This window comes from Leopardus geoffroyi, chromosome B1, assembly GCF_018350155.1.
Source record: "Leopardus geoffroyi isolate Oge1 chromosome B1, O.geoffroyi_Oge1_pat1.0, whole genome shotgun sequence".
In the NCBI taxonomy this organism is placed as follows: Eukaryota; Metazoa; Chordata; class Mammalia; order Carnivora; family Felidae; genus Leopardus; species Leopardus geoffroyi.
In genome coordinates this window covers 79,050,979-79,064,834 of record NC_059327.1, presented here as the reverse complement: position 1 = coordinate 79,064,834, position 13,856 = coordinate 79,050,979, and the positions used below count along the sequence as shown (strand labels likewise).

Genomic DNA, 13,856 nt, shown 5'->3' with positions numbered 1-13,856 from the left:
AAGGAACAAACTCCTTTTGTGCGCGCACTTTCCCACCTTCAAGATGGCGGCATCATAGAATAGTTTTTTGTAGCTGGGAATGTTGGTATCCCAAGGTATGGTTCATTGTGTGCTCTGGCAGGCCAGGCAGGCAGTAGATCCTTCTGTCCCATCTGATTAGAGGCTTGGCTTAGTTTATGCTGAATATTAAGAAAGTCCTAACCCATCTTTCCCAGTTGCTGCCCAGAGCTCCTCTTGTGCAACAGATTCATGCCTACCCAGACTTGATGCTGGTTGCTTGAAATCATCTGACAGTAAATTCCCACTCTCATTTACAGCCTTGGGCTGCATGTCGTCTGTAGGCTTAGTGTTGCACTCACTGGTAACCATTTGTATTCTTATCAATGAAATCACTTGCTTCGTTTGAGTTGTGCAAATAGAGGTCCCACAGACAACTACTTGGCATTTTAAATTACTTGACTGTTGGTTCCATGATTGCTTTTTGGAAGTTGATGAAAATATTTGGTGGGCGATCTCACAGTACCTTTGAAGTTTGATTTGTGCCTTGGTGTACCATGACAAACCATGAGTGATTTGTCTGAAGTTTGGAAAACTAATCACCTTAAAACAACTTTTAACAGATGTCTGTGAAATTTGGCATACACCTAGAAACTATAAGATCGCGGTCATAGGTAAGCTTTGTCTCCACCTCCTCTTCCTCTCATTTTCTTCCCATTTACTGTCTTTTCCACCCCTTCAGGGAGGGCTACTTCAACCCCATCACTTCTTGATTTTACAGCTCCCAACCCTTCTTGGGCCAGGGGCAGTCAGTTCACCCTAGAAATTGCTATCTCATGTTTTTCCCTCTCTTGAAATGATCATTGTTTAAAAAGAAAATAAGGAATTTATCTTTTAAAACTTTTTTTTCCCCCACATCTGTTTTTTTTTTCCCCCCTGACTTGACTAAAATGAACACAGAGTACTTTTGTAGCAAAGGGAAGAAAGCTCTGTAAATTTAAAAAGAGATCTGGCGAAGGACAAATCGCCCATCATAGGAATTTCCAGCATTGTTAGTGGTTAATGGGGAGATTGTATCCTAGTAAGTGCATTGCTTTCCTCTGTTTACCTATAGGCTGGCCCTGGTTATAGAACATGGTAAGTTACATTGACTGAGATCTCTAGGGTAGCTAGTGCCTTCATATGGAAGGGTGTCCTTTTTGGTGCCACGTAGTATGAGGAGTGAACTGGAAGCCAGGCCCCCTCCCACTCCCCCCCTCCCCTCTCCCCTCTCCTTACCAAAGTGACTAGCAAAGTCCCCGGGTGGATTCAGAAAGATTGAAGCCTAAGATAAGATGGCTCAAGTGAAGGCAGAATGGAGCCAAATGAGCAGGGGGAGCATGTGGCCTTGCCTTGAGCCCACAGCAGCCTTTTAAATAATGCTCCGGGGCACCTGGGTGGCTCAGTCGGTTGAGCGTCTGGCTTCGGCTCAGGTCATGATCTCACAGTTTGTGAGTTTGAGCCCCAAGTCGGGCTCTGTGCTGACAGCTGGGACACCGGAGCCTGCTTTGGATTCTGTGTCTCCCTCTCTCTCTGCCCCTCCCCTCCTTGTGTTCTCTCTCTCTCTCTCTCTCTCTCTCTCTCTCTCTCCAAAATAAACATTTAAAACCATTAAAAAAAAATAAAGGCCCTTTTCTCAGAGGCTTCTACAAAAGAGGTTCCTACACTGAGAGGAAGAGGAGGTCCAAGCTGAGTCCCCTTGGAATAAACACAGTAACCAGGAGTAATAAGACAACTTCAGGCCAACCCCTAAGGCTTCCCCAGGACTAGAGAGGCTATTTCCCTGAGCTATTTAGTAAGGAGCTTATGTAACTGATGAACCAGGAAGTCAGGTCAACTTAAACTAAGAATATCAAATTAGGTTCTCAGAGGGAAGGAAAATCCAAACAGGCGGCCACCTGGAGCTCCAAGGGGAACGGGAACTGGGTTTTAGTATATGTGATACCTTGAAACCTCGCAGCAACCCAGAGGGGCAGATGCTGTTATTCCCTTTCAACAGATAATCCTGCTAGGCCTTGATTTGTTTAAATAATTTATATAAAGTCTCCAAGGTTCTAAGAGCAGAATGAGGATATGAAAGCCCATCCTAACTCTAAAATCAATGCTTTACCAGCCTAAACTCTCTACCAGTTTACAGAGAACTCAGGACGTCCCTGACTACACTTTGATATTAAGGCACAGGCAACCAATCCATGCACAGAAAATGATAAAGTATAACAACAAAAACCAATGAAACAAATAATAATGAGAGGAATTCATTGTTTTCTCTGAGTGTTAAGCAGGACAAAAGCTATAACAAAATTCAGACGTGTGTCTTCATTTTGGAAAGTCAACTTTTCATTATGGGGCTTTAAAGTTAATGTGAGCAATCAACATTATCAACTGAAAATGAAACCTTTGGATTTCAGTACCTATAAGTGACAGCACAAAGGAAGACGTGAATTAGGCCACATGCAAATCTGAGTACACAATACAAATACCAAAAATATCCTAGGAAGACACACAGATACGTATGGAAGGATGTGAGCACGTTAGGCAGTTGGTATGGCATCATTTCTGTACAGACTTGGAGAGAAGATTCAAGGAGATATCTGGGACAAAAATTGTACCCCCAAAAATGAGTGTGAGCAGACATTTATGGCTGGCGGTCAAGTATGTGGGTCCTGTGATTAGCTTCAAGACCTTTACTGAAGTTAAAGAGACAACTGGATATCACATTACTCATTAAAAAATTATGAATGCTGCTCTGTTGCAGACTTTCAGATTTCCAAGCCTCTCAGTTCTGTTGGTGAGGAGGGATGCCCTCCTCCCCAAATCTCGGCCAAAGGTGTGGCATGATGAACATGCAGCAATCAGATTCAAGTGTTTATTCCCCACAGATAATCCTAAACCAAAGCCACCTGACCTAATGTGGGATCAGTGCTCCCTCTTCAAAACAAGGGCACAGCCACTGTTATCTCACTGGGTTTCAGATCCAGGGGAAACCCACACTTCAAACAATGCTCGCATATGCAACGAGGTCATTTCAATCCTTACAGTAGAGTAAGTCTAAGGGCACCATGATCACTGGGGCAGACAGCTCAGGGACAAACTCTACCTCTGTCCCTTATTAGTCTTGTGGCTTGAGGAAATTTTCCTACCTCTGTGTGCTTTGGTTTCACTATCTTTAAAAATGAAGATATATCTACCTGACTGGGTTAATGTAAGGATTAAGATGAAATACCATTTTATAAAGCGGCTAAAACAAAGTCTGGTGGTCCCCAGTAATTAATGCTCCTTTGTCCTCCTGGGAAATGCAAGAGAATAAGTACCCAATCAAGCCTTCTCTACAGCCTCTAACCACCAGCCACTGATGAAAAAAAAGCTTCTACTCCCTCTAAGTCCCCAATCCCCCAAAAGAGAGTCCAGAAAGGAGCCAACTTCTGAGCATAATTAAAATTTTTTTTTGTAGTGTTTTTATTTATTTTTGAAGGAGAGAGAGAGAGACAGAGCATGAGCGGGGGAGGAGCCCTAACACGGGGCTCAAACTCATGATCTGAGCTGAAGTCAGACACCCAACCGACTGAGGCACCCAGGCGCTCTGTAAAGGGCCTTTGCGTATTGCATGACCAAGGCCTGGGGCACCTGCTGGGACCCAGTCATTCTGTAGATTCTTTTGAGCACTATGGGTAGCTCTCCCATTACAACACATTACTCATAAAAACAGCTTGTAAGTAACTGAAGGATTTTTCTTAGCCGAGTAGTGTTGTACCCCTTTGGAGCTGCGCTTGGTAGCTCCCGTTTTATATGTTCAGGCTTCACATTGGGTGGCAGCTGTTTTCCACGTAAGAAGTGAGCTGGCAGAAACATTTTTGTCAGTTATCCTGCAGGACCTCAGTGCCGAGACCTCTAATGCCCCATGATTTTCTGAAATGAAGCTTCAGTTCCTTTTCTGTTCAGCTAGCAAGCTAAAGTTCAACCTTCTTACCTGATTCCAGCGATCATCCGGAAGAAAGAAAAATGGGATTCAAGGAACACTATTCGAGCAAAAGAATAGTTAGAGATGTAATTCTAAGACAGTTCTTTTATAGTAAATGCCAAGAAAATGATCGCCCTTGGAGTGACCTTTGTAAGCTGTATGATGACCAGGCGGTGGTGTTCTTTCTCCTTAAGGAGGGAACTCTCCAGAAGCCTTAGTATCCCACAGTAGGGAGGACTGAGTGTTCAGTGTGGCCGTGTCTAACTTCAAAAGGCTTTGTCTTATCTATGCTCCAGTGATTTCCTGTGGTGTTCTTTCTCCTCTCCCTGCCCACACCCCTCCTGCAAAAAACTTTCTACTCAAGGCTGATCAAGCTAATTGCTTTTATGTGCTGGCTTGATGTGTTGTTGTCTCCCCCGTGCATGGGAGGCGATCATGAGCAGTTCGTCAGGAGAGCTGCTGCTGCGGGCAAGCCCTGGGCCTTTGCAGAGCGGCTTCTGGTGCACACCTGGGAGCCCGATGCCACACAGCCAGTGGAGATGGAGGGGGCAGGGAGCAGGGGCTTCTCAAGCCTGGGGAGTTTGCCATCATTGTTTTCATCTCCCTTAGCTGTCCACTCCAAAGTGGATTCTCATGTGGCTCATCTAATGCAGGGGTTAGCACACTGTGGCCCACTTCTACCGGTTTTCATACGTAAAGTTTTATTGGAACACAGCCACCCCGGCACTTTCGTTTTGTCTGTCTCTGCTTTTGCACAGCAGTGATGGCAGAGTTGAGAGACCCAACTGTATGGCCTGCAGACACTAAAGTGTTTACTCTCTGGCTCTTTACAGAAAAAGTTTGTTGACTTTTATCTAATCTATAAATAAAACAAATCATTTTGGGGAAAAAAACAGAACAACTTTTCTTAAAACCTAGTTTCTGGCACCTGGGTGGCTCAGTTGTTAAGCATCTGACTTTGGCTTAGTTCATGATCTCATGGTTAATGAGTTCGAGTCCCACATCACGTGAGCATGAGCCCCCTCCAGGTAAGCCCTGCCTCTCTCTCTCAAAAAAAAAAAAAAAGAAAAAGAAAAAAAATACCCCAGTTGTATCAAGTGAGATTAACTGCCTTAAGATGGGCAGTGCAGGTGATTTTTAAATGTAACCCTTACTAATTTTTTCTTGTCACTAAAGCAAGCAAAAGGTTTCCTTATGGTTTTTGGATGTCTTCAAAGTGTGATCGTAATTTCAAAAGGTCTTTAGTGTTTGACTGAATCAAGAGTTTATTTGGGGTTCTTTTTTATTTTTTACAACCTATTGTTAAAAATAAAAATTTTAGGGGCACCTGGGTGGCTCAGTCGGTTAAGCATCCTACTTCAGCTCAGGTCATGATCTCACAGTTCATGAGTCTGAGCCCTACATTGTGCTTTGTGTTGACAATGTGGAGCCCGCTTCAGATCCTCTGTCTCCCCCTCTCTGTCTACACCTCTCCTGCTTGTGCTGTCTCTCAAAAATAAATAAACCCTTAAAATAAAATAAAAATTTTATTTTGAAATAATTTTAGATTTACAGAAAAGCTACAGAGTTCCTCTAGACCCTTCACCCAGCTTCCCTTACTGTTAACATCTTACGCAGAGCCACGGTAGTTTTATTAAGAATAAGAAATTCACATTGGTACAATTCTGTTAACTGTAGACTTTCTTTGGATTTCCCTAGTTTTTCCACTCATGCCCTTTTCTTCCAGGGTCTGTTCCAGGATACCATATTGCATTCAGCAACTTCTTTTTTTAAATGATGACATCCACTTAATATCTGTGGGTTTTTTCTCTTTGATATAGTTTATACGTTGTCTTCAGGCAAAGAAAATGATTTGTTAGTGAAGATGGAACCCTGAAAAGCACAGGTGAGATCTGCCTGCAAACTACCTGATGCTGGTAATACAGGCTTCACTTCCTGAGTGTTCACTTGCTCCTGGCCCTGCTCAGTACTTCCCACCTAGCATCCCACTCAAGTCTTTTGGCCACTTCACCTGTTAAGGATTCCTTTCTTTTCTCATGAAGGAAGCTGAGACCAGGGAGTGTGAGACTCATGCAAGCTTTAGTTTTGGGTGACCCTCAGCCAAGGCTAACAGTGCCACCGTGCAGCAGCCTCCAACAGGCATTCTGAAGTCATTCTCTTGCTCCTGGCCACGGCCTCTAGCGAGTGAGAAGTGTCGTCTGTGTTTACAGAAAAAGGAGAAAGCATAAGGAGATTAGCCGTAGCTGGCTTTGGAACCCAGGTCCCTCTTTGGAATGGTGGCACTCACTGCACTTGCAGTTGGTGTAATCACAGTCCTTCAGCACACGGTCCTGCCCCCTGAGTAGGTCTGACTCCCCTCCTTCTCCATTCTTCTCCTTGTATTCTGTTCCAGCCACCCAGAAGAATGTGAGGGTGTGAGCTCCATGCAGTCTAGTCAAAACGGAGTTTAGCAGCAACATGACCTCTTTTAAAAATTTTTTTTAAATGAATTTATTTAATTAGAGAAAGAGAGCGCATGCACAGGGGAGAGGGGCAGAGAGAGAGAGAGAGAGAATCTTAATCACACTCTGTGCTCAGCGTGGAGCCTGACATGTGGCTCAATCCCACTACCCTGGGATCATGAGCTGAGCCAAAATTAAGGGTTGGATGCTCAACCGACTGAGCCACCCAGGTGACCCAACCTTTTTTTTTTTTTTTTTTAATGTTTATTTAGTTAGAGTGCACGAGCAGGGGAGGGGTAGCAGGAGAGAGAGAGAGAGAGAGAGAGAGAAGACAGAGAATCCCAAGCAGGCTCTAACTTGGGCCCTGATCCCACAAACCATGAGGTCCTGGCCTGAGCTGAAATTAAGAGTTGGACCTCCAACCGACTGAGCCACCCAGGTGCCCAGAGCACCAACATGACCTTGAGTGAATCCCTTTTAGCCTTCTGAGATGGTCTTCTCATACGTCTCATGTGGAATGGAAGCATACCTTGCAGTAAGTGAATCAGCATATGCAAATTGTGCCTAGCAGGAGCCTGGGTGTGGACAGGTGATGATATTGACACTGGCAGCATCAGCTCAGGGCAGACGCCACCTCGTCCAGAAAGCCTTCCCAGTGCCCACGTGATGGTTAGATGCTTCCTCCTCCGTTCTCCCAAAGGACCCTGGGCAACTCTCTGCGTGGCATTCGTCACACTGTGTTATGATTATCAGCTTGTCATTCTCTACTCACTTGACTGGGCACTCATGGAGAGCAGATGTCACAGTCCCCTGGGTGTCCCCAGGGCCTAGCATGGGGCCTGACAGGTAGTTCTCAGACCGTGAATGATGAGTGAACAAGGTCCATGTCCAGCTCTCCTAATGGGCAGTGAAGGCCTCCTTGCCCAGCACTGGATAATGGTGACTCTCTTGTCATAGGCGCTTGCATTTCTTACTGCTGTCCCCCTCAGTATGCTCATTTGGAACCAAAAACGTACTGGCTGTGGAATTCTCCCTCTCTGGCACTTAAGGAATAATGATGGCATTTATTTGAACAGAGATTTCCCATAATATACCGATCTACAATATTTCCTTCTGTCTTTATTAACATTTTCAAACACTTTTGCCCAGGACAGCTGTTCTAGACTTATGCTGTACGTTTCCCAGGCTGGAATGAAAGATCATTTCACTAATGTGTTAGCTTCTGCTCGGAGACCTTGCAAATGAGGTTTTAAAATCTTTCATTCTGACACAAACTTCTGATGTGATTCTGACATCATATAATCATAGTCAAATATCTTGGTACTTGGGGGATTTAATCACTTCACACAAGCAATCGTTTCTTGATATGTGTTCTCCCTTTTCTATGGCCTCTGTCACTGCTCCAAGAGCCTGGAATCAGGCACTTGTATCTCCCACGCTGCCCAAAGCCTGACCTGTCTATGTTATGCAAGAAATGTTCATTAGATACAGACGTTCTCTGGTGACTGGTGCAGCTGTTGTCGAATTTTAACAGTTAAGGTCCTGACTCCCCTCCCCCATTTCTGAAATGCTTGTGTTCTGCTGCTGCCAAAAAGTTTTTAATATGCATGGAGCGTAGAGTCTGGTATTGGAAAAGATCGGGTCACAGTTTGAATCAGAAGCGGCACATACTGCTGATTTGTTGCAGTTTATAAATATAAACTGTAAAGTGGATACATACACAGCTACTGTCATAATGTTATGTTTTTGAGGGTTTATTCCTCCTCACTGTGAAAGCTGCAGGGCCTTTCCCTGCAATACAGACTCCAAAGCAACAGTGTGGCTTTTTCTTTCTTTTTTCTTTCTTTCTTTCTTTCTTCCTTTCTTTCTTTCTTTCTTTCTTTCTTTCTTTCTTTCTTTCTTTCTTTCTTTCTCTTCTTTCTTTCTCTTCTTTCTCTTCTTTCTCTTCTTTCTTTCTTTTTTTTTTTTTTTTATGGAAAGAAGGTTCTCGTCCCTTTCACAGATGCACATTCTACTCTGCTATGTCTTCCAGCCCTCCACCCGCCCCACCGTTGCCTTAGGGATAGCCAGATAGACTTTCAGCCTAAGTAGTTTCAGGAATGAGGTTCTGAGTGAGCAGTATGAAACCTTTATGTGTCTTTAGAAACACTCTTGTTGCCATTTGTTCCTTTTCTTTGAGAAGGAAACATTCCTCCTCAGAGGAAGGTGGGGATATTGGCTCCTGTGCACTGAAAACGGAGAGGAGTTTTACTTTTGGAAGAAGGTTCTTTCAGTTTAGTGCATGAAATTAGGAAGATAGCAAACAGACAGATATTAGTACTTCTCTTTAATTTATTTCTGTTTTGGTAAATGTGGTTTCTGAGCTTTTCAGGAAGAGTTGACTTCGGCCTCCATTTCTGCAAACCACAAGTTGGCTCTCAGGAAATATGTGGCATTTAGGTACTTTTTTGAAATTGGTAGCAGCTCATCATTAAATAAAATTGGTGGTTTGTGATCATGCCAGTCTTACTCATCAAAAATTTGTAAAGGGGCAGCAGGAAAAAGAATATAATTTTTTTTTAATGCTTAACTCAAAATATTTCCTTATGTTTTAGCAGGTACTAAGCTTTTTATTCTTAGATTACCCATCATTTTTGGTTTAACCCAAAAGACTTTTTTTTTTAACTAGGATTCTCCTCTGAACCACAGACTTTAAAAAAAAAAGGGGGGGGGAGGGGATGAGTGTTTTCTCAACTCTCCCAAGGATGATAATGTCAAGAACTTTAAAGTCTGAAATCGTACTCTGCTTACAAGCTACCAAATTTGCTATGATTTCATGGATTTTGGCAGAAGACACGGGACTCGTGGTGAAAAGACTACTAATTACAGAGGTAGCAATGCTCACAGTATCAGCTCTTTGACCCTCAGTTAACAAAGGGTGGTGCCCCACGGGTGGAGGATACCTGCATAGAGTGTTCTAAGAGAGTACAGGGGTCAGTTGGTTAAGTGTCTGCCTCTTCATTTTGCCACAGGTCACGATCTTAGGGTACTGAGATTGAGCCCTGTGTGGCACTCTGTGCTGAGTGTGGAGCCTACTTGGGATTCTCTCTCTTCCCCTGCCCCTTCCCCATGCATGCGTGCTCGCTCTCTCTCTTTCTCTCAAAACGAAAACAAAAAAACAAAAACAAAACAAAACAAAAAAACAAGAGGAACCCAGAGCTTAGGAAACCCAGATCTTTCATGGTGGTTATTAAAGCCTGCTTTTTTCTCTAGGAGGAGACCCAGTCTCTGTCTTCCCAGGCTGTTTGCCCAATAGACATCCTTGTAAAGATAGTCTAGGACAAAGGCAGAAGTGCAGAACAGTCGTAAGAAGTGCAGAACACGAGAAACCCATCAAGAATTGTCTCCTACCACATAGGTAGCTGGAACTATTCTAAATATATAGGAGAGATGTGACTGATATACATGGATGCCCTAGGGCTTAATTCTCTTCTAGGGCTCACGCTGAGAAAAATGGAGTCCTTTGTCTAGGCGAGGGGGGGTGGGGGCTGCCATTTCCAAAATGCCCAGTGTTTCTGTCAAATGTATTAAATCAAAGAAGAGAAAGAGAATATCAGAAATTTTATTTAAAAGCTAATATTTTCCTTCATTGCTTTTTGGGAAAATATAAGTAGTATATTTTAACCATTAAATACAGCTGACCCTTGAACAGGTGTGTTTGAACTGTCCAGGTCCACTTAGGTGTGGATTTTTCTCAATAGAGTACAGTGGTGTAACTGTCTTTTCTCTTCATTACAATTTTCTTAAAAACATCTTTCCTCTAGCTTACTTTATTGTAAGGATACAGCATATAATACATGTAACATACAAAACGTGTGAATTAACTGTTATTGGTAAGGTTTCCAAAGGTCAACAGTAGGCAACTAATGAGGGTTAAGTTTTTGGAGAATCAAGAGTTATATGTGGATTTTGGACGGCATGGGGGTCGGTACTCCTAACCATCACATTGTTCAAGGGTCAACTGTAGTTAAAGAAAAGTTTTTGATCCCCATTACAAAAACAAAAAACGCCAAAACAAACAAACAAACAAACAAACAAAAAAACCCCACACCAAATTCTGAAAAGTAGGAGGTGATTTAGGTAAAGCAGCTTATGCTGATCATTTCTTGCTTTCAAAAAGATACGGACAGTGTGCTTTTGGGAGACACCTATGAAACATATTGTTATCTGACCTTTGTTGGCTGAAGTGAGAACTCATTTTAGGACTTTGTATTTATTTGATCACTTTATGCCTTATCCTCCTTCTTAGCGGAAGAAGCCTGTGAAAAGTTTCTTGTATCCAGCCAAGCATCTACTCTGTTTGTTTTCCAAATTTTGTTTTACTACATAGGTCTCTTATTTCATAGGACTTCCCATTCTCCAGGTAACTTCTTATGCCTCCTCTCCATAGAGATTGTTTCCAGACTTGGGTTTTGCTGCCTGTTAGGAATATTCCACCTCGCAAAGTTTGTGCCATGTGGGATTCTGAAATCCAAAGGAGAAGTAACGGGGTCAGGCTTCTGAGCTATTGTGGGGAAAACCCAGGAAATTGAATACAGAAACGTTAAGTCTAAATGGGAAGTCCGAACGGTTATCTTGGTGGCCTGTTGAGTGCTGGATCACATAGCACATCTATACGTTGAAGGACAACAAAAGGGTCACAGAAAACAAAGGAACAAAAAGGTTAATGTTGAGAACTTGACCCTGAGCCAGGATTGCTGATTCTGAGTCCCTGTTTTGGGACAGGATGGAGAAAGCTGAGCAAAGGGATAGGCCCATACTTTCTGCACCTGCCGTTCCAACAGTTCTTTCACTTTCCACAAGGAGTGTTTTTCCTTTACCAAAAAAAACAAAGCCATGTTAAAAAAAAATAATATGTAAAGATTAAGTAGATAATAGCTATAAAATTTATGATCTTTATTTTTTAAGAGCCTTGTAAATATAGTCACATTGTTACTTTATCTTCATCCTGTAGCTGTCCTCCCTCTCAGCAGATGGATGGCCATCATTTAATCACTACGCTATTTATGACCTGAACGAGTTGATGGGGGTGTGGTAAAACATCTCATCTTCCACCATCACCACCCCAGAAGCACCTTGAATAATGTCTGGGAGATGAAATGGGAATTGTTTGGCTAAGTGTGGTCTTAAATTCTCTGTCAGACCTTCCCTCATCCTCTCCCTTTTGATTAGTAAGACACCATTTAAGGTTCATTTTCTGATAAAGAATTGAGTGACTTTTTTGCTGCTGGTAGTACAGATCATTTGAGATTTATAGGTTTCTTTGCTTGGTATGAAATAGGTTTTATGACTTCCAAATGAATTGGCTGGATAGGGGGATTGTAAATAAATTGTTCGAAAAATAATGTTTTTTAAATGTGAGCCCCTGTCCCCTTTTCTGGGCAAAGGGTAGGAAACCTTCTAGCGTACTAAATACCTATCAGGTCAGTAATGCAATATTTCATGTACTTGATTTATAAAATCCAGTTTTAGTTGTAGAATGTCTGAATTGGTTGTTAAGATGTCCGTGGAAGACTTCATGTGCCCAGCACTCTGCCTGGATCTGTAAGGTCTACCGAAAGAGTTAAAGACCTGATTATAACCCAAAGGCAAGAGAAATATCTGAAACAGTCACAGAACAAGGATGGGCCTTCAGAGAAGATCTGTAATTTAGTCCAAAGGAGAAGCATTTGGGCAGGAAGGTCTGGAGCTGAGCCAGGGAAGGGACAGATCAGGGCTGGCAGAGGGGTTGGGGAGCCGGATTGGTGAGGAGAGACCTGAGGCACAGGGTGGGGGACCATTGGGGGAGCAGACATGGAGGGGGTACATTGGGGAGCACACTAGTTCTTGGGTAGGCGGATGGGGCAGACTGGGTCTCAGGTGGCTGAGGGTGGCTGGCCGAGCCAGCTAAGTGGGAGGAATTAGACTGGGGGCTTAGTCAGGAGACCACAGAGGTGACACAGGCATGAAGCAATGAGAAAGGGAGTCTCCTGACACTGAGGAGGAGGTAGAGAAGAGAATAAATAGCGTGGGAGCTCTTGGAAGTAAAAATGGATAGAACTCGATGTTAGCTGTGCTACAGAAGAAAGAACCATAGGTAATGCTCAGGAATGTGGAAGGATAAGGAAGCTGCTCATGGAAACTGGTTTTAGCTGAAGAGGGTGAATTTGAGGTGAAGAGCATTTGGATGTAGCAGCCATTGAATACATGTGTGTTGAGAGTGTAATTGAAATGAGAAGCTTCCATCGCTGTGCTTTTAAAGTGAGCTTCATATACTAAGTCACAAGCCTCCAGTGTGAGATAACTGAAACATAATTTAATTCCAATCAATCCATATTTATAGAACTCTCTTTTACATTTAGGCCCCTCCATGAGTCTGTTCACTGACCTTTATACGTTAGCTTTTTTTTTTTTTTTTAATTTGCAAATGAGAGTTAAATGGAAACGTTAAGGTCATCAAAGATTTTTGCTGCTCATGGGTTTCTGTCTCAAATGCTGTCTGTGGTCTGCTCTAGAGGAATCTTGATTCCTGGCTGCAGTTTTTTTCTGAGTTGTTCCGTGTACACAACCAGATGAAAAGGCTTTAAACATTAATAGACCATGTCTTGAATTTTTGGAGCTACAGGTAATGAGTTTGTAGATTCTGACACTTTCCTTAAAAGCAGAAAACACGAATATCTCAAAAGTCCAAGCAGCTAGTCTTGGCAGTTGGATTCTGGTGTCCTAATTAGTGAACTGATTTGGTGCTAGGATGGGCAAGACTCGATCTCCACAAACCTGGAGAAGGACTAGGCATCTCTACTTTTGGGTTGTGGCTTTTGGGGCTACAAGACCAGGAAGGATACAATGAGAACTCTGTCTCTTCTGGTCATCAGGAGAGATGAGGAAGCCATCATCTTAGCCAATTAGGAATGCAGTTTCATGTATTTGGTGTTCTATTGCCTTTATTACTATTAATCCTGTTCTTCAAACTTCCACCTGTAGCCCCTGCCAGACGCGATCACCCATGGTCCAGTGGCTTAACACGCAGTCCCCGACCACCCCAAGCTGCAGCCCAGCGATTACACCGTCTTCACCCAAGCCACCGCCTTCCCCTGTTTCTCTTCCCACCACCATAGTGGACAAGCCGCCTGAAAGGTACGGGGTTTGGAAAACGATGTGGAAGACAGCACGCAGAAAGGGCTTGACCAACCTGAGCAGGTTCTTGTGTTCCTCGCATGGGGCTTGCTCAGGTTCTCCCGGCCTCCTGGACCTCGTGGACAACATCGACAACCTTGTCTCTGACTGTGTGTTGGTTCAAGAGCAAGTAGCTTGTTAGGAGAAATTGGCTCTACGTGAGTGCTGCTCGAACCTGCTGTCCTACTCTGTCTTTTTGGTGCCTGTTGTGCATTTATGAAACTGCT

The 13,856-nt window shown here is 43.3% G+C and overlaps 1 protein-coding gene across 3 annotated transcripts in view; it reads left to right on the top strand.

Moving 5' to 3' along the window:
- The window catches only part of ARHGAP10 (Rho GTPase activating protein 10), a 325,048-nt gene that overhangs the window by 300,175 nt on the left and 11,017 nt on the right, over positions 1 to 13,856 (top strand). For all 3 annotated transcript variants that reach the window (XM_045466135.1, XM_045466157.1, XM_045466146.1), the window contains one exon: positions 13,438 to 13,590. In XM_045466135.1, coding sequence (XP_045322091.1) covers positions 13,438 to 13,590 — 153 coding nt within the window. The remainder of the gene's footprint in view (positions 1 to 13,437; positions 13,591 to 13,856) is intronic.